Source organism: Opisthorchis viverrini, assembly GCF_000715545.1.
Source record: "Opisthorchis viverrini unplaced genomic scaffold opera_v5_635, whole genome shotgun sequence".
NCBI lineage: Eukaryota > Metazoa > Platyhelminthes > Trematoda > Opisthorchiida > Opisthorchiidae > Opisthorchis > Opisthorchis viverrini.
In genome coordinates, this window is record NW_008752303.1 from 5,403 (window position 1) to 27,607 (window position 22,205).

The following is a 22,205-nucleotide window of genomic DNA, read 5'->3' on the forward strand; positions in this document are numbered from 1 at the left end:
ATCAATCTCACGGCAGATGCTGGAATGAGTGGATATCCTCAACTCTCCAAGCCTGACATGGTATGCATACTGACCTAAGAAGGACAGTGAAGTTCCAAGTGGGCTCTAAAAAATCACCCACAAATATAGAAATCATTTCTTCTCTTTTTTTTGGGGATTAGGGGATTTGAACCCATAACATTTTTTTCGAACAAAAACAGTTAGGTGGGTAGCCATTCTAATGCGATGAATCAAGAATCTCAATCAGATACAAGTGATTCTTCATTTCCATCGAAATATGTGGGGATAAGCCTGCATGAAAGCCACCGCGGTTGTGATTTTTAGAAAATTTCGCCTAGGAAGGTGAACGGTGGCTTCTCGTTCAGCGGCAGCACCCTTTCAGTGTCTAGCTGCCATGCCGCACAAAGGAGGCACAAGGGCTGCGATTCTGCCAGCTCGCCAAAGCCTACACAGGGGAAGCCGAGAGACAGAGGTTGAAATCAAACTACGGACCTTCCGGTCAGTAAATTCGCGCTCTAACAACTTTGTCCATCTTGCCTCAGCTCGGGAATACCTATCCATCGTTTGTGCGCTACCGTGGTAGTTTGGATGAACTGCCACACAGTAAACTAGCTACTGCGTTAGCTCAGTAAAGTACCTTCGCCGATGCAAACAGGTCAACAGCTACAATCTTCACTGTTTTGCAGGAAGATAACACAGATGTGCGATGTTTGATCCCTGAGCAGATACCACCGAGGATGAATCGGTTTCGGGCCTAGACAGTTGGATAAAGCAATGTTGATGCAAGACATTGCACACCACTTTCGACTTGCTGTCCAGATTGGCTTTATAATAAAGCCCCATCAAGGCATTTTTGAGATTCCACACCACAAGCAAAGTAAGTTGAAGAATGTGGGCTGTATCGAGAATTTGCATTAGAAATTAAAGTCCTAGCAGGAGGCTGATATGCGCGCCACCAATGTTACCTGAGTGATTATGCATGGGTTCAAACTTGTGACCGACCTCGATGGTAGGTCATTATGACCCGGAATCTTGTTCCATTAAAAAAAACCCATTACAGGAGGTCAGATTCAACCAAAATTATCGCAGACCAATGTCACCGGAGTGGTAAACAACACCAAAGCACTTGGACCAAGGGTGTCTTTAAAGAATAGACAATATCATCTCATTTTTCTTCAACTGCAAGTGAGTAAAATTAATGATGGAGTGCAAATGTCTGCGGTGGGCAAACAGGAATGTCGTAAGTAACGAGATTTTGTAGCCCAATTGGGCGTTTCGAAGTGGTGTGGAATTCAAAAATCCCCTCGTACATTGGTCTGTATTTTTTCGTCAACGCCCGATGCTTTCGTGTCTCTGTCATGGATGCCGGTAACGTCAGGACAATTTTGGCTTTGAAAGGCAGATGGAAGAAACCCGCATATACAGGGTGGCTGTACAAAGACTACTTTTACTGGAGACAAAGAAGCTGATCTAAATACAGGGACACCACACAAATATTTTGTCAAAACAACGTGAACAGAGTAAATAGGAAAACCCATGAGCCGGAAGAATGTATGTCATTTAACTCCCTCTGGATATGAGATATTACTAGTGGTAATCATGGTACACAGTGTCAGCGTATTAAGACAAGTGTTGAAAACTTTCAAGTGGAGAAACCCTCAAATACTGAGCACATAGCCTCTGATTCTGTGTGAGCTGTGAACCAAGTATTTGCTGGGATCGCAAATTTATGTTGACAATTAGAGCTTCACATAAGTTTAAGTAGCACTGCAAGTCTGAATTCATCGCTAGAGACAATAATCTGCCTAATATGAGCTACTAAATCAAAGTGTGCCCGGTCCAGTTCAAACTTGGTTTACACGCCATGCTTATCAACTGTTTACGGATGGAGTGGTGGTGGTGTTTGCAACTACTAACCGGATTGTCGCTGGTGGTAATCTCTGTAAAGAAATCCTTCAGCTCTAACACCCTTCTGATGCCTAGCTACCATGCCACCCCAAGGAAGCACGATGGCTGGGATACTGCCAGATAGGGGAAGTCGAGAGGCAGAGGTCGGGTTCCAACCACGGATCTTCCGGTGGGTAAATCCGTGCTCTAACCACTTGAGCCATCTCGCCCCGGTAACCTCTGTAGGGGTTTGCAATTCATAGAATAGCCGGACTGCACCATGGCTCGATTCCAATACAGGAACTTTATTGTTTTGAATGCTTACATTAGGTACATATGCATACATTTCTCGGCCATCCGTTAGAGAAGGCAGCCCACAACTCACACCAGAGTTCTAAAGGAACGGTAGCCAGTAGAGAGACAGCCAACATCAAAACGCGTGATGTGCACTGCATGAATAGCAGAAATCGGTGCTACATATTTTTGTGCACAGCTAACAATATATTCTTGTTCGGAAGTGGACATTTTGGTCAACAGTCGCGAAGATCACTCTCTTGGAACTGTCTGACTATGGAACTTCCACGAAGATGAGCTGGCTGTTTAGGTGGAATGTCATTCGAAAAGCCATTTACCCCCGGGATACACTGGCTTAAAAGATGCTTTAATCAAAACGCGGATCCACATGATAACAGTGATTGTGTACTGAAAACCACGTTACGTGACACTTTACCAACATCTCATTCTGCATTACTTGTCTACGTTACATCAGGTGGTAGTACAGTCATAATTTTCATTGTGAGACTAGATGAAATCTGAAGGCAAGTTTTCTCGTCTACGAGATACAAGCAGTGTGAACAAGCTAAAAGTTATCCCTTGGGTGGGTGGTCCTTAGTCAACTAGCCGGTTCAAACTGCCATCTGTCAATCATGAACTTTGGTCCGGATGGCATACAGGTAAACTTCGGTATGAGATGTGGCGCTGTATTCTTCCTGATGCTCTGCAAGGTGTGCATTGGTGATATCTTCCAACAACATAATTCAAAGTTACTAACAGGATGGAACTATGTATGATCTTCATAGTCTACTTAAGGACCAGAATCCTTCTTGTGATGTCCAGCTCCATTCTTTTTAAAGGAGCCAGACATTTCCTACTGTTTGGAAGCTTCGAAGGAATGTTCTGTGGTGGGAAGTTTCTCATCAAAGTAGTCCTTTAGTCTTGTTGTTTTGGTGCCCGACAAATGCCGACGGAAACATCATTGTCACCTTAGTACTGGATTTTTACTTTCGGTGATGGAATTGTTGTTGTTGATGATTCTAGTGGAGCAGATTTAAACAAAAGAATCCCAACTAGACTTAGTCCTTGTGAGGAAACTGTAAACATGTTACTGTCGTTGGAAACCAGAAGCAAGTACCTAGGTACGTACTCTTAAATGACGAGCGATTCGGCTCATAAAATCCTGTTACCAGAAATTGGATGAACCTAGCAGCAGATCATACTGAAAAATGCTACCCAAATGTCAGTAACAAAAGTCATTGTGTCATCAGGTCTGTCGTCGTCAGCTGTAAGGTAGCGCATCTTGTAGTGTTCATTGTTGCAAGTGTCTGATTTGGCGATGATTCGGAGAAATTAAGGTGGATCGAAATGCACTTGAGGCAGCGGCTGATATAAATGACATGTATGTAACTCAGGAACTACAGCAAAATATTTGTTGGGAAATCTAGAGGTTAATACTGTATACGAATTTTTCGGCTATGTGATTCTTCTGCGTAAAACTGTGTATTATAAACTGGCGCAGCATTATTCGGAAAGCCAAATTGGTTGGTCAGATTTTACTACAGAAATCACTCGAGGACAGGTGCTCAGCTGTCTGCGAATTGCGCGCGGTGTGGTTAGTTAAACAACTTGCTGAATGCGCACAAGCCGCAAACAACTAATCACGTAAGGAAATTAGGGATAATTTGTCAACGGACCCATGGGACATCTCAAACCTCCCCAAGTTGAGACGGTGTTTTCTCGCTTCTCATACTGTGCTGCTTCTATGCGATATCTGCTTAGCCTGGAAAATCGTGTCACATCATACTAGATACTCGATTTATTTGTGGATTCTTGTTTATTTCTTCATTGCTCATTAAATCGAGTACTTTGTTCCATTTGATCTCTTTACGAGATATTACATTCCCTCATTTGTTGTGTTTAAGCGAGCATTCGGGGATACCATCTTCCGATAATAACAAGCAACGAACAAAATATTTTAGCGCACACTTACAAGGTGCTTCTCCGCCTGTTTGTCGAATAATAATCCCGCTATTTGAGGAGCGGTTCTTTCTAAATAACAGTTTTCCTAGCTCTGTCGCTGTGAACCGTAAAACCAACGGTGGAAGGTGTTGTAGAATTAAACCGGAGAGGGACCAGGTCTCCTAATCTAAAAATTAGCAAGATAGTTGCTTGCTTTTTTACTTACTCTTTTTCATATTGTATTTGGGCATAAAATGGCAGTGTTATCACAACGAGCCGATGAATGTTGCAACAAAGTAATGATCATAAAACATGGCTAGGTATAAAGCCTACTTTGAAAATCTAACAAAGTTGTGGAAGCTCCTTGACGAACGTTGTCTTCAGATGCTGTACAGGAATAAGCCGGCGGTCTGTGCGTATGAATTTTGATATGTTGTCACAAGGTGAACTCTCACCTTCGGCGTATTAGTGGTGGACAGAAATGGTAGGTTAGCCCAAAAGATATATTCTGCTTTTTACATCACACAGCATTAACGTTTGATGCGACTGTCAACTTATGGGCAGTTAGACGGGTCCCGTTCTCTAATCGCTTGTCCAGTCAGGCTAGGCCAAACATCTTCTGCGTTTAAGGTTCATAGTTAGGTAGAACTTACCAGGAAATCTTTCGAACAGAACAATTACAGATGTAATAAAGTAACAAAGTATAGTAGGAGAATACTCCCATATCTATATCACCTTTCTGGAGATAGGTGAAACATCAAAATACGGATGACTTTCCCCGTGGAAAAAACTACATTTGGAGGAGATTGCCCGTAGCTGATGGTTTCAAATGTCCAGTTTAGCTGCACTTTTCCGCACTGAAAGTATTGAGTGGACAAATTTTTTTCTTGCCTTCAACAGTCGGTTTCTTCAGGTGCTGTGTACATCAGCACAGCACTGTAACAAAGCTTGTGTAGTCTGAGATGATAGTCAAATAGCTGAACAGTGGAGATCCAACCAGATTTAAACGAAGTGATTTGTACAAACACGGCGCTTTCTGGAAAGCACGTGTGGTTTTCAAAAATATACGCGAAATGGATCTTGATATATGGCTGGACAGTGGAGATCCAACCAGATTCAAACAAAGTCTGTTTGGATTGTACAAACACGGCGCTTTTTGGAAAGCACCTGTGGCTTTCAAAAATATACGCGAAATGGATCTTGAGTTGATCTTGAGTTGTAAAACGCCGCATTACTTCAGTTGCAGAGACGGGTGCAGACTACATTTCTGTTTTAAAAGCAAATGACGTGTCTATTCACTCGTTTTTTATTTGTTTAGGTAAGAACAAAGAAACGCGCAAAGTTTTATTGCTTTTGTTTTACGTCAGATGGATGTTCAGGTGGAAATGTAACAGAAAAATTGGGGTAAAGTAAATCACAAATCGGACTCTGGACGAGAAATTCTTACTCCCTTACTCATACATATTTGCAGATGTCGGTGGTCAATTTTGATCTTTTCTGTCATATTCTTTGTCATTCAAAAGGTGATGATCCAAACATTTTCCGTATGTTTCAGATGATATGAGAAGGCACGTATAGGTTTCCTTAGGCAGTTGACGTGTCGCAAAGCAAATATGACTACAGCGCACATTGACCGCCGGGTAGCGGATCATTGGGTACTTAATAATTTTTATGATCCCCTGTCGATTGTTGTGTGATTTTAATGAAGGAGCAAATAGAGGATGAAATCTTGTGGAGTCACATGCACGTTGTTTGCATGAAAAAGCCCCTTTCGATGTTCACTGAAGGAAAGGAGTGTATTATCTCAAGCGCAAAATCAGGAGTGGTTCAGTTCTTGACTATTTAACTCATTTGGTTCTCCATACGGACAGAAAATAATACAGTGTAGGTATTGAGGGACTTCGTCCACTCATTCTAAAAAGGTCCCCACTTAACGGTAGGAAGAAAATGGGAATTGGTGTGCCAACGCAGAGGCCCACCTCAGGTTTGCCACGTTTAGAATATCGAGAATAAAACAACCAATCAGAATATTATCGTCTTTGACCTCATCAAAGCTGGACAGAGGGCCAATCAGTGGCCTGTTTTTTGGACGATTGCGGTATAAGTAACGGTTTGGTCAACAATGCAGCTGCATGCGAGTACCAAGCACCAAAACATGAAGTTGGTGGCAACTTTTGGAGCGCTCCTCCTTCTAAGTAAGTGCCATACAAATGAAATGAGACTTATTAGTACTGCCAGAGATTCGGAAACAAACAGCTGGTTTGCAGCCATAATTTTTTCGCGATAGTTTAGCATGCAACTTGTTCGCGTTGCCAACAGATGGGACACTAGTGACAAGTGGTTTTCATTTAAGAATTCATCATGGTTGTGTTATTATCCTTGGGAGGCATTAAGGGCATGCTTAGTTTGGAGAACCTGAAATATTTGGTTATTTTACAGGTGGAGTTTTAATGCACTCTCTGTTTCCAAATATTTGTTTATAGCAATTTATGCCGCAGTTGTCCCCGAAGAACTGGGTACGATAAACGTTGAACACGAATTTGCAAGCCCGAATATTGATTGAATGGAATAATTATGGTTAAAATTCGGAGGTTGTTGTTTTTCTATTCATCTATTGGCGTACATCTTTAAGTTCTCATGATACAAAATACTCAATTTACCATAGGGACATCTGCTGAGGGACTTACACTGCAAAATTATAGAAAAAACTTATATAGGTACTGCAATCGCATATTTTTTCTGTCCAGTGACTGCTGGAAGCGATCTTGTGCGATTGATTTCAAAAAAACTAAAGTTACATTTGTATATTGCACGAAATGAACCCGCTTGACTTTACCATAAAAGGGTGAAATTCTTCGAATAATATGAATTTATCTCAAATGATGAAATGATACACAAATATACGTAAAATCTTTTTACTCAGATAGTGAACTGTCAGTCACAAATATTGCAGCAGTGTCCGTTGAACGAAAAGCCATAGAGGCCCTCTGCAGTTAAAAGACTAAAGACGCAGACACGGATTCACTTACCTATCTTTGCAGTCAGATTTTTTAAGAGATCATAGTATTATCAAATGCTTTTTGTAAAATTATCAAAAATCTAAATACCCGATTTCCTCTATCGTTCGAACATAAACGTGGAAACCATGCAACATGATCGATTAACTCGTATTTGAGGGGAAGGCCTGGGGAAAGTTTGAAAGCTCACTACATAATTTCTGTGTAACTGGAACAAACGAAACCAGGAAAATGAACGTGGAGAATCTGAGTTTTCCTGTGATTTTCCTGTGAACTGTCAGAAGGCTTTAGTCGCTCTGTCAGACAACCTTACTAAGTGCGAACGAATGAAGCAGGTTTAGACGGCATGAAAGATATGTTGCAAAACCAAGTTTACTTCCTTTAATATAGTAGTTCAAAACTTCTTTGAGTTAGAGCATTTGCTTTTGCTACATCACCCTTTTGATGCAGAGCCACTCGGGACGTTCACTGTATATGGCTAGCTTAATGAACAACAAACTGAACAGGTTTCACGTGATTAGGGGATTCTTGCAACATGACCTGTAGTATTACTCGTGTGCTAGTCATTCAGGTTTCAAATAGGCTCCAAAATGTTTCTTGTCTATTATGTAGCTATAACAAAAGCAGAAAAAATCGCAAAAAACAACACAGTGTGTAGGGAAGGATGCATGTTTTTCTGTGTCAAGTATTCGTTGTCCAAAGAATGCTCTTGTTACAAAGAATAATGCAGTAAAAAAGGTGATGTAAGCATTCCTCAACATGTTTACCCTGCAGTCCATTAATTGAAATGCATACATATATTTTCAATAGAATAGCTGCCAGTAAGAACAACTGAATATTCTGCGTTGATATTATTTAATACTGTGCATTGTTTCACTTTATGATTTACGCAAATCTTCCAGTTAATCCTGAAGATGTGATGCAAATGAACATGACATCGACAGGTGAGTTGAACTCAAAGAATTTTAGCAAAACGATTTGCACCATAGAGGTATAAGTGCCATAGTTCATCGCTTCGTTTAAAAAGCAAAATAATCAACATGTACCGCACTGTTCGGGTACCAAATAGACCGAATGACACCGTCTGAAATAAAAAAAATACAAACGATGGGTTTAAAAGGTAAAATTCATTCACAGCACGTAAGGCAACATATCAATCACTATTTGAAAATCAAAAGACTGAACACAGAAAACAAAGTAAGCAGTTTTCTTTAGATTTCTGTGTGCCGCAAATATTGGCAACGCCTGAATGACGAAGTACTTTCTGTAGTTTGTCCAAACATCAATGTAATCATTCTTACACTACCAATCACATCCAGTAATTGCCAAATGCCCGATCAATGCGTCTTTTCACAGAGGCTCCAGGAGAGACAACAGTGAACGCCACATTAATGGATGGTGCGTAAAACCTACTTGCATTTCATTTCTAATACAAATGAATTTGATTTTACGAATTAAATCCTCGGTTTTAGATCTTTCAATCTCGCCGGATGGCATGAGTGCTTTTTTAACAAGCATGTTGTAGAAGCAACCGTATGTCTTCATGATACTGTGGATGTTTTTTGAGAAAACCGCGTAGCAAGCAGCTCATAAGCTAACTTCAGAACAATTTAGTGAATAAAACACAGCGATGAGTACCCACGGTAAAACAAAAAATACCAGGGATACAGGAGGAATTTTTCTGTCTGAATTATTTTGGGAATAGTGAGAAAAAAGAGCCCGAGTCTTGGGCGTAAATACCGCATAAAGTGCCCGATATTCATGCCTGTACACAAATAGCAAAAATCGCAAGGAACCATTTGTCTGTCGTTTTCGTTAGCACCTATATTTCTGCATTGTCAATAGTGTTATTGTACATTGTTTCACTCAATGGTTTACTCCAACCTTCCAGCAAATCCTGAGGATGAGACAAAAATGGGCATGATATTGGCAGGTGAGTTGCACTCGAGCGGATTTTATAAAATGTCTCCGTTGATTAGAAATTTCAGGATCATGATCCATGGGCTCGTTTAGTGAGATATATTTTGGCAAATATAGTGGACTACACATCAGTGACCGTGAGGAAACCGGAAGAATTATCATATTACCGAATGCAAGCACGTTTCTTTCGAGTTCCGTGTGCCGTTACCATTAGCAACGTTCGGCCGGCACAGTGCCTTCTATGTTTAATCCAAATCCCAGTATAATCATCCTCACCAACGGTCACATTCAGTTTCCGCCAAATGCCCGATCAATGCGTCTTTCCACAGAGGCTCCAGAAGAGGCGGCATTGAACGCCACATTGATGGATGGTGCGTAAAACCTCTTGAATTTCATTTTTTACGCAACCAAATTTGCTTTTACGAATTAACTCCTTGGTTTTAGTCTTCTTTTTAATCTTGCCGGACAAAGAGACTGGAACTGAGTGGTTTTAAACAAGTGCATTGTCGAAACCATGGTTTTTCCGGTGACCTATTTCAGGTTTCCTTTGAGAAATGCGCAGAAGGAGGCACACACGCGAAATTTAAAACAATTCAGTGATTAAAACACAGCAACCAAAGGGACCCGAAGCCTAAGGTCCATCAGAATTATTAGCGTCAAATGACAGATTTGTCTAGTTGTCGGATTTTTCCATGACTCATGTGAATAGAGAGCCCAAGTCTTCGGCTGAAATGCCCCTTAAATTAAACCGAACTCAGTTCATTATATACACTGTAGATATTTCGAAAATCGTATAGTTTGCTGTTTTTATTACGACCAATAGTAGCTGCTGATCGTACCTGTTGAATATTGATGGAATGTCACATTTAATAATTCAGACCCTTAATATCAGGTGTTACCCAATGCTTGTATTTACTGCGTTGTTTTACTTGCTAGTATGCACCACACTTTCAAGCAGGAAGTTATGAAATACTGAGAGAAAATTAAAAAACACGTTTCTGGAGCTCACGTTCATATGGATACTCACACGAACCATCATTACTAAAGAATTGTAATTTTGTGTTTGGAGAGATCAGCGATTCAGTAAATTGATGAATGATTATCGGTATGCAGTATTTCTGTGGGATAAAACCATTTCATTTTAACGTAAGAAAAACAACCGATGGAATCACTTCTTGCAGTTATAGTTACGTAAGTAAAGATGTTAAAACCGTCTGCAATTAAAGAAGATGCTGTCAGTGGGCTCACTTATAATCCGTGCGGTCCGATTTGCCCACCTTTAATTATGGGGGAACTCAAGGACTTTGACGAATAACTATTGGTCCAACATTCGGTAGACTGTCACTCCTGTATGCTCAGATTATTGCAACACCTTTAGCAGACAACTACTCTGAACAACACAACACTTAATCCATTGGTATTGAAACTATTTCCAGCCCCCAAATTCCTACGAACTCGCTCCTAATGAGTTACCACGTGTATCGATGAGAGACGATGTCATCTAGTTAATCCAATTGTTCACTGGTGTGTAATTGCAATTGTTGCACAAATATTGGCGGACGAAATGCAAAATTAACTATGTGGTTGATAGGATAAAATGATATTGTTTGGAGAAACCGAGTTTCAGACTGCAAGATGATGCAAGGATGTAAAATTAGGGCTTTCCACTTTTTACGGTCGAACATGTCAACAGATTATTCTATATTATTATAAATTATTTAGAACATTGTACATTGTTTTGCCTTGTGGTTTACGCCAATCTTTCAGCGAATCCTGAAGATATGACGCATATGAATGTGACATTAGCAGGTGAGTTACACTCAAACGGGTTTCAACAAACGCCTGTGGTTATTAGAAGTGTATGGTCCATGATTCATGGGATTGCTCAGTGAAGAATATTTTCAAAATATATTGAAATATTTGAGTAGCGTTTAAATAGCAGGGCGCCGTCGCAAAGGAAATATGAACTGCGAGTTCATAGACCGCAACGCATTTGCACAATGCATAACGCCACCCGTCGAAATGTATGTAAAAATCTGAAGAATCATCATAGTACAAAGGTAAGCACGTTTCTCTCAATTCCTGTGTGCAGTGAATATCACCAATGCTTGACTGGCCGACTGCCTTCTATATTTACTCCAAACCTCAGTTTAATCATCTTCACACTACAGGACACATTCAGTCACTGTCAAATCCTTACCTAATTTGTCTTTTCACAGAGGCTCCCGGAGAGGTGGCGCCGAATGCCACATTGATGGATGGTGCGTAAAACCCATTTGCATTCCATTTTCAACACAACTGAATTTGCTTTTGCGAATTAAATCCTTGGTCTTAGTTATTCTTTTGATCTTGGCGGACGAAAAGTGTGCAAGTCAGCGGTTTTGACAAGTACATGTTCGCAGCAACCGCGTTTCCCAGTGTACTAGTTGACGTTTTTTGTGACATCGCCAAGCTCCGTTCGGCATCAAATGTGTCAAACATTTCTGCAGCCAAGGCAATGTTTAATCGGTTCACTCTTGGGAAGGGCCATTGTACGTACGTCTCCGCGCATGCGTGCGTTCCGTGTTCATATCGGTGCTTGCTGCTATGGGTTTAACCATGAGTTATTAGAGAGCCCTTAGGTCGTAGTAATCGCAGCGATGAGTGCAACCTCATACATTGGGCTAGGACTGACTTCGTGGCAACGAACTCGAAGCAACAGGCAAGTATGCAGGCAGCAGCGCATAGGCGATTTTTAGAGTCATTTATTTATCAAGAAGTGGAAGCCACTCTAAATTCAGTGGTAAACAGAATTGTTTGAAGAATGCAATTTACTTTATTATTCGCTGGAGATTTTCGGAAAAAAGTGTGAACGGATAGCCCAGGTCTTTGGCCGAAATGTTGTTCGCACTGGCCCGTATTCAATTCACTACACACATTGAAGAAATTCCAAAAAAGTTACTGTTTGCCATTTTATCGCGACCAAATTTGGCTGCTGATTGGGCATGCTGAATACTGAGAAAATTGCACATTAAATATCACATGTTACCCTATGCTTGTACTCACTGGGTTATTTCAATTGCTGAAATACATTACACTTTAAAACAAAAAAATTATAAACTACTGAGAGAAAACTGAAAAACACGTTTTATGCCCTCATGTTTATACGGATACTCACATAATTAATCAGTATTTATGCCCTATGTTTAATACGGATATCACATAATTAATCAGTATTAAAAAACTGAAATTTTGTGTTTGGAGAAATCAGCAATCCACTAGACAGAGGAATGATTTTCGGTATAAAATATTTCTATGAGATGTAACCAATTCATTTCATTGTAAGAAAAACAACCGATAAAATCACACTTTACGGCTTTATTTACGTCAATAGAGATGTGTAATCCGTTCGTAATAAACTTAGTCGCTCGGTAAGTGAGATTAGTTCCAATGCGTGAGATCGGCTTTTTCCGAATGTCAAGTACGGAGAACTCAAGGACATTGGCGAAATAATTATTAGTTCAACACTCGATAGACTGTCACTCCTGTGCGCTCATATTATTGCAACACCTTCAGCAGGCAACCACCCTGAACACCACAACACTTAATCCTTTGATATTAGAGCCTTTTCAGTCCCCGAATTTCTACGAACCCGTTCGGAATGAAGCTATTCCACGAGTACTTATCAAAATCAGTGTCATTTAGTCAATCCAACCCTCTAGAGATATGTAACTGCAAGTATTGCACAAAGATTGGCGAACAGAAAGCTAATTTACCAAAGGAATAACTGAGTGGTTGTTAGGACGAAATGGCTGAGCACGTAAAATTACGGCTTTCTACCTATCCGGTCAAAAATGTCAACTTATTAATCCGGATCATTATAGAACGTTGTACATTGTTTCATCTTGTGGTTTATGCCAATCTTCCAGAGAATCCTGAAGATGTGACGCAAGTGAACGTGACATTGCCAGGTGAGTTACACTCCTGATCCATGGGCTCGTTTAGTGACAAATATTTTGACAAATATATTGGACTATTTGGGTAGTGCTTGAACCACACGGCACCGTTGCGAATGCAACATAAGTTGCGGATGTATGAACCGCAATATATATGCACAACACCCAATGCTACACATCAGTGACTATGTGAAAATCAGAATACTCATCATATTACCGAATTTAAGCACGTTTTTTTCGATTTCCGTTTGCCGTGAATATTAGCATAGCTTGACTGGCGGAGTGTCTTCCAAGTTTAATCCAAACCTCAGTATAATCATCTTCACAATACCGTTCACACTCAGTCACCTTCAAATGCCCAATCAATGCGTTTCTTTTCAGAGGCTCCAGGAGAGCCGGTGTGGAATGCCACACTGATTGATGGTGAGTAAATAACATTTCATTTGCGTTTCATAACACAACTGAATTTTCTGTCGCGGACCAAATCCTTGGTTTTGGTTCTTCTTTTGATCTTGCCGGACAGAAAGATTGCGACTCAGCCGTTTGCGACAAACGCATTTTGCATCATTCGTGATTTTCGATGTCCTACTGGACATTGCCAGGCAGGGCTGCGTAGCGAATGTGTCAAATATTTTTGCAGCCAATGCGATGTTTGATAGGTTTATTGCTGTGAAAGGCCGTTTTGCGTAAGTCATCGTGCATGCGTGCGCCCCGTGTTTATATCGGTGCTTCCTGCCATGGGTTTTCAGTAAGTCTTCGGATCGTAATAGTCGTAGAGATGCGTGTTACATCACACAGTTGGCAATGAACTCTCTTTGGGGCAGCGAATTTGAGACACCTAGCAATTATGCTGACAGCAGTGCACTCTCGAGCTCTAGAACCCTTCGTTGAATAAGGTGTAACTTTTCTGGTGACCCTTAATATCAGTGCCAAGAGAAATTTAAGACAGTGTCAATGGATTTGTGTTACCGAAAATATTTGTGGAGTTTGATCTAATTTTTGAGTGTTCCAGTTGGTCCAGGAATAGTGTTAGTGAAGGGGTGGACTCTGGTCAAAATGCCGCTCTTATTACAACGTACTCCTTTTTCACACACACTGGAGAAATTCTGAAAATATTTTTTCTTTTCTTATTACGGCCACATATGGCTTTTGCTCGTGCAAGCTGAAGATTGATAAAACGTCACATTTAACATTTAATAAACCTAATATAAAGTGTTACCTGATGCTTGTATTTTCAATGGTATTTAATTAATGTTATGCACTGCACTTTAAAGGGGAAATTGGTGAGCTACTTTTAGAAAATAAAATGCCAGGGTTCTTGCACTTACATTTATACGGTTATTCATCAGTACTGAAAAATTGTAATTCTGCGTTTGGCAGCAGACGGACGAGTGATTTTTGGGGTACAATAGTTCTGAGTTTTGTTAAAATTTTTTTCAACGTAAGAAAAGCGATCGGTGAAATCTTATTTTTTGCCCGATGCCTTAGGTTGTAGGATTTTTCCAACTGAATTTTATTTTTTTCTTGTCATTTTTGATAATGCCCAAAATGTGGACGTATGCCTTAAGCAATTTTTTTTGAACGCGATCATATCCAGTGTGTTTTTGCGAGTGGTATTTTTGCCCGCGTCTTCTTTATTTTTGCGTTTTATTTGGCGGTTGCATGTGTGTTTTACTATTTATGCAATAATTTTTATATTTTGAATTTTACTTTAATGTATCGTTAATCAGTCCCCTCGACTATATAGCCAAGAAGTTTGGAAATCTTGTCTAGATAAGCGTACGTTTGACCCTTAGAATCTTTCCTTGATTTAACCCTGCAGCAGGTAAACTGAATCTGAGTACAAGGGTTGTTTTTGAGATCGATTTTTTGAACTTCAGTCTTTACAAAAACAATCGCAACACAACCAGTTATTCGTTAGTCAAATGCGGTATTTGGTCTTGTAAGCTTTTGTACTTGTGCACACAGGCCTGCAACATGGCATGCCGTGTCCTCTATACACCCGTTCCAATTTGGACGGCTATTCTCCCGAGTGCATCGGAAGGTATTTTGCGGCATTGCATTATTGTCTTGTTTTTCAGATGCACGATTTGTGTTTCTCTGAAGTGCTAAAGCACTTTGATGCTTGTTTGAGGCCTTGCATTTAGACTGTAGGTCAAAAATAAAAAATGGTAATCCGCAGAGCATATTTCACCAAAGAGCGTGACTACAAATTCATTTATCTTTCATCAGCTGCCATTCCGGGTGGATTGTCTTACCGAAGTAGCTGAACACCCCTCTATCGGTAACGTGCGGTAGATTTTGAGGCCAATGTTCTGTAGATTTTTGGCTTGACATCTTTAGTATGAATTCTTAACAACTGGTTAACTGACAGTCTATACAGTAAATTAAGCTACATTTCAGTGCGCATGTTCAAGGCTAGATACCCGGTTACTTATTGAGTACCCTGCTGCTGTGGAAGGCAGTAGATATGATCAATAAATTGAATTCTACATCTCTATCCGATCGACACCACCACGAAATAATCTGTTAGCCATACTAAACTTGTGTGGCAGAAGCATTATTAACCTCTTACACTGGTCATCTTGTTTAAAACGCCCCTTTTACTGCGTTGACTCATACCAAAATTTATTTCTTAGTTGTGCAAACAGAACGGTTTTAGAATGATGTACCTTTTCGCCCCTTCAAAACTTTTAAGATCATTAAATAGTGTTTCACGGTTGATTTTGCGAGTAATAAATTGAGACGTGGGTTGGCTCTAAAAATACTTGAGGTTATCTAATCTACAAGCATTTTTTTTACCTTAACGGCAGCGCGAGCATCATTTTTCTGCTATTTTTCTTGAAGGATGTAACTTTACTTCGGAAAACGACACAGGTGGGTTGTTGCCTGGGTTAGAATTGTTTTGGTGCAATCACAACGCTACAAATTTTCACATAGTGCAAGCCATTGTTGATGGCAACCACCAACAAAAATTAGCGGCCATGAAAGTTGCATTCCTGCTTCCAGAGAAAGAGATATCTGCGTAAAATGAACAAGCTCTTGAATTAACAATTGTGGTTGCTTAAAAGTTCAAAAACGGTGAACGCCTTTAAGCTTTTCTTCATCAAGTTTAGCGTTCCAGACTTTTTTTCAACTGAGGTTTCAGAATTTTTTCGTAACAAATAACAACAGCGACTCCCTAAGCAGGTTAAAAAGTCTGCACTCATAGTACAGAAGATGAACCTCGGTTACGAATAACGCGAGAAACTAAGAGATTGTGGAACAAGCTGTGTGAAAGCCTAAATTTCCCCCGGTGTTATTGTTCTCACACAGTTGATCAATTCGCATTCTTCAGATATGTTTTTCCTCCTAATGGATATGAGTCCCGGTGAGAAAATGATTGTTTCTTGAACATGCGGTAGCCAAAAATTTATCGCCCCATCAAACGTGAAGGTGAATCACAATCGTCGTCCATTCCAGGTGGTGATTTGTTGAAAAAACGTACGTCGTGTTAGTAAACTCACTCTTCTTGGTAAATGTCTACATACTGAAACAATTTTCCGCGTAGGTGATTTTGTAGAAGAAATTCAAGATGTTTCAAACATACGCCAAAAAGATATGAGCAAAATTCAGCTTGTGTGCAAAAGCCAAAAATTATTTCTCAGGAGTTTTTTAAGGAACGAATATCGGTAATAAATATAATAAATAGACGATTCTTTTTTTTTTGTGAAGCTTCTTGTCAGTTTGATAGCAGGAAAACAGATTCATCAAAAAACAAAAAGGAGCTCAGGGTAGAAAAATATGAATTGCACACTTCAAGCACAGCTAATATATAAAGCGCTAATGCGACAGAGGAGACCTCCTGAGATTCTCACTGGATTTTATAACACAAAGCTATATTATTATGCATCAATACAACCGCGTAATATGCTTCGTGATAGACCTGTCGGGTTATATTTTATTTATATCAGTCTTCAAATAATAATAAACCGAACATCCGTGGAAAGCGTATAAAGGGCACCATGCAGAATTCTGAGAACTGTGTGGAAGATGTTAGGTAGCCCCAAACTTAATCTGTGTGCCCTATCACCAGAAAACTGTCATACCTACAAAAATTACAAATTACAAATTACAAAAATTACAAATATTGAGGTTACGTGCAGTAATGTACACGGATTGTTCTAATTACTCTCACGTATGCACAGTTTCAGGTAAGTCGAATAATGTTATGGCTGTTAACTCCGTCACTCAGCTTTCATAAACTAGGTTAAAGGACTAAATGCGTTAAGCTTCAAACGAAACTCTCTAACAGTCCAGCGTACAGAAGGTAATCGTAGTGGAGAGACGAGAAAGGCAGATGATTCGACGAATGGAAACGTTAAAATGGCACATGGTTAAATGAAGACCAGCAAATGACCATCACTAATAAAAGTAAATCAACGTAAAACATACTGAAGCAAATAAATTATGCAGGTTTGTTGGACTTGCGCTGACTGCACTGCCTGACGAGTATAAAAGTTATCTCCATCCATTATTTATCAACTAAAAGCTTTGTCTTAATGAGACTATTTTCATGTTTTCAAAGAAGTTTAAGACAAACAACACAGAAGCACGTGCAACCTACTGTCAGCTTTTAAGTGTGTGGAATGCTAGCCGTAAATTCAAAGTAAGCCCTCTAAACAATCAGAAAAAAAGCACGTGCAACCTACTGTCAGCTTTTAAGTGTGTGGAATGCTAGCCGTAAAATTCAAAGTAGCCCTCTAAACAATCAGAAAAAAGACAGAAAAAAACGGAGTCGCGACAAACTTTCATTCTGTTTCAGTAATCATTTCTGTTTGCCAACACAATTGGCGGACAAACGTAACGTTCCGAAATCATGCTAGTGGATAATCAGAAATTTCCGGTTTGGCTATTCAGCTACAGAAATCTTCACATGTTAGATGGAGAAATTTTGCATTGGAAAAGCACATGCATGCAAAAAACACATAGATAATAAAGCTAAAGTCGTATCTCTACCTACACTAAAATGTAATGAGCGACCCTTAAAATGAGAGTTTTCGATGAACCTAATTTGTGTAGGTAAGAGAAAGCTAAAGGGAAATTTTTTCAGCCAAGGCCGTGTGAGATTTTGACGAAGGTAACTTGATCCCTGGAACTATGAAATATATGACTTTTCCTGGTTTTACGCACTTTGGAAATCATCTGCGATATTACTAACCATAAGCCACTACAAGTTCTGTTAGCTTTCCGGGAGCGTGAAAGTTACCTTATATTGTTTTTGATGAAAAAGTCAGCCCTCCAAAACGTTTGGATGTAAAGCTATTCAAAATTATAAGATCTTGCATTCTGGTGTGTTTTATTCTCTAAATCAACTTTTCTTTGGGAGCCTTTGTGCACCAATAATTGAGAAAAGGAGTTCTCAACGAATGAACTAATATTTGAGTTTCTAAAAGCGTAAAATTTTATGGGAAAATGTAGTGAACGTTTGCATGTTTATGAAAAAACGGCAGTTTAACTCGGAACGTTGAATGGTACAAGGCACAAGTCCTAGGATTAGTAAATTCCTCTTGGTCGTGTGTAATGTTAGTAAAAATTGGAACCAGTAGTCTGGCATGAAGCGTGTAATACTGCCTTTTTAAGAAAACCTTTTATTGCTGTGTGGTAATGACGGAAAAACTTGTACAATTCCAGCCGTCGATTTCATTATGAGTTCATATGTAAGTGAAATTCTTCGAAAAACATGGCTCGCCAGCACTGCGTGATAGCTTTATTGAAACAAGTATTTTTAGTATATAAATTGTAATGAAATTGTGTTTTTTAGGAATATCTGATGAAACGCGTGAACGAAGTACGTCCTCTTTTCGGTGTTGCAGATGGATTGATTCCCAACCGCCAAAACTGCGCTAACCTACGAACTTTACAGTGTATCCGATGAGCAGGGACTGCCTATTTCATTGACGTTTACCCAGTAAATCATCTGACTATTATAGGTTTTCAATCTACTGTAAGTCTGCGCATGCTCTTGTCGATTGTTAACCTGGGTGTCCAAACTGCAAGGAACATGGTTTGGAACAAACACGCTGAATCGCTTTTACCCTCCGCATTTCAGAATAGCAATGGCCATGTTGTAAAAAGGCGAAGGTAAAATGGTCTTCGACGTTTGGACGTAATTTTTAATTCACTTTTGCATGAAGCTGATATCACCTTTTGTTTCTAGTCAGTTTTATGTTCTGACAATACATCTGATAATACATGGTTAGATAATTTCTATTTGTGAGCATTTTGGCAAATTTAACCACGTACTTACAATTGATTGAGCCATACGGAAACAGGGGAAATTAATAAAATATCTGTAGAAAGTACAGACGACGTAGCCAAACGATCGAAGGAGAATTGGTCAGGTGAGGTTTAGTCCGTTTACACCACTCAAAGGGAGCCTTTCAGTCATTTACCTATGCAAGTGTGCGTGAAAAATATTTCTGTGAAATTGTGGTATGGTGGGCTAATTGTCGGGGAGGGGCACTGGATAAAGCTGTGCAGTCACCGCGGATATGGACGTGCTAGCTCAGCTATTTGCTAAAAGCAACGGGTTGGACTATAAATCGACTGGCGGTTTTATCCGCCTGATCAAAACATCAACAACTGCTTAACAGCATCTTTGAATATATTGCATAACCAGCATACGAAAGCCAGTGTCCAGCAGGTCGAGGTTGTTTGTGGGTCACACTTCGTAACACCCACCACCTTACAAGAGAAAGTCGATTTTTCAAGGTTCCAATTCGTCTTATTTAAAGGCGCCTTATAATGCTACAGTCATTCCTAATTTCAAAGCTAACAGGCTCTTGGCTGAGTAAATAATTCGCAGTAAAGTAGAATCTGTAGAGAAACATCTTTGCTCTATATAATGGTAATCATCAGGATTACCTTCAACAGCTTGTCACCAGCTCCTTCTTGGACACCGTGTTTCTGTGCGCGATTCTGAAAGCTTCAAGCAATCTGCGGCTGATTTATTAGGAGTACTGAAGGCGCGTGATTGAAAAAATGTACTATCGTTGACTATGGAATATAAAGTACGAGAGGGAAAGCAGTGATCATGAACTATATTGTGCAGCACGCTCTGTGGCTTGTATGTTAGTCTCCGAAATACGTAGTGCCACTTGATAACATACAGCACGCTTTGTGTGTTAAACGTCCCGGTGAAACCCCCATGCTGTATCTGATCTCAAATACTCCACACCAGAGAGAGGTAAGTGATTATCCGGCGGTACAGGGAAGCTTTTCAGAGCACTCAGTCGATATCTCGTACCCAACTATCTTAACTTTGGCACTACGCAAAGTTGCGTGGTGCGGCAGATAATATAGCCATCAGCGTTTATTTGTTTCTTTTAAACCACAGTCACTGCGAAGGAGCTTAGTCTTAATTGGCAAGTTTTTCGCCAAACTCCGTTAAACAACGACATCTTACTGGCCAAAAAATAAGCAGTATGAATGTGTCGCAAATCTACAGGGAAGGTTAGCATTTTACGAACTGAAGAGCAATCAAATACCAGCAGGCTCTAAACTACACTCAGTTTTCTGTGTAGTAATCCATACTTGCTAAGTTAAGCGGCGTTTACAATCAACTCAGGGAGCCATGCATGCGTTTTTTGTTAGACCCTCTTTGTAGATCAGCCAATAGGTGACACCCCGACACGCCGTATTATATGACAAGTTCAAAAGTGCCACTCATGGATTCGCAGCAAAAGGGTCTCATCAAGCAATTAGTAATGATTAGCGTGAACATCATGAGCTCGTAATAGTTGGATGTTGTGCCAGTGTGTTCCAGGATATCCTTATTTTTTCAGACGTGTTTGACGTTTAGCTTCAGTTAAATGGATAAATTGGTTGGCGTACCCCATAACAGACTGTTTTAAAACGTCGGTTGCAGCAGCCTTTACTACCTAGTTTAATAGTAAAGGCCTGCATTGCTTTGGATTTTGGAAAAAACCTCACCATATTCACTAAATAAATATTGGGGTACTAAAAAACAGAAGCTAACTGGGGTGATGGCTCTGACCACAACTCACGCTAGTGCCTCAGAAATGGCCACCCTAAGCAGCGGAAGGAATGATAATTCATCTAAAAAACCAGTAGACAGTAAGGTTTGCCAAAATAAGGGGGAAATTTATTTGTCTGGTGGTTTACTTATTTTTATGGGGCCTCGAATGTCGCACTAGACAAAAACAGTTTCCTAGGTTTTAAAATTTAATTTACGCTTCAATGCCATCAACTGCGCTTTGGTTTGCATTGCTGCTAGAAGTCTCTCGGTAAATATATTCTCTGGAGTTTGGGAAGATAGTACTACCCGTGGCCAACTTTCAGTTGTCTATTTACAACCACGTAGTTTTCTTTTTCAGCGGCACTCCTTTTGGTCACTGCCAATTCAATACGTTGAAAGCGAAAGTACCTTTTTATAAATGGTACGCCAAAAAATAATATTTAAAAACACCGAGAGACCGGAAATAATACTGAAGCCTAATTTGTGGGGCGTTCTGACAATTTCGGCACTCTTCAGTGCCCTCCTGAAATTTTCTGAACGGACAATGTAGAACAGTTCAGTGGTTCCGAAATCAACGCTTCATCAGATGTGTGAGTGGTACTTTAAATTACTCACCAGGTCAGACAACTCCGAGGGCATTATTCTGCTTGTACTTCCTAGCAACAGGTTGCTTAATGACGCGAATCACTAGCCAAAATTTATATGGGGCAACTTGAATGTTTTGATGCGAATTCCGATGACACACGTGTCGTTGAGGATTGCCTGATAGACCACGATGTCTGAGTGCTTTGCAAATCAGAAGCTATTTAGTGAGAACTCAGAGTCTTGGCCTTTGGCTGTTGTGTATTTCATGTTCCTTATATTCGGAGCGGAACCAAAATAATTTGAAAGTCCTTTTTTCTTTGCGAATTCCGATGACACACGTGTCGTTGAGGATTGCTTGATAGAACCACGATGTTGAGTGCTTTGCAGATCAGAAGCTATTTAGTGAGAACTCAGAGTCTTGGCCTTTGGCTGTTGTGTATTTCATGTTCCTTATATTCGGAGCGGAACCAAAATAATTTGAAAGTCCTTTTTTCTTTTGATAGTCAAGCAGAATCCCGCTACGGACCTGACATACAAATGCTTCAGAGTTTGATACCTGTTCGAACGAGTATTAAGACAAAGCCCTGTATATAACGTAGATCGCTA

At 40.0% G+C, this 22,205-nt stretch overlaps 1 protein-coding gene across 1 annotated transcript in view; it reads right to left on the reverse strand.

Annotated features, from left to right (window-relative positions):
- Positions 1-14,914: 14,914 nt before the first annotated feature.
- The window catches only part of T265_15601 (hypothetical protein), a gene marked incomplete at both ends in the record, with an annotated part of 34,561 nt that continues 27,270 nt past the window's right edge, over positions 14,915-22,205 (reverse strand). Inside the window, one exon of the mRNA XM_009178724.1 lies at positions 14,915-15,142. Within this exon, the coding sequence (XP_009176988.1) occupies positions 14,915-15,142 (228 nt within the window). The remainder of the gene's footprint in view (positions 15,143-22,205) is intronic.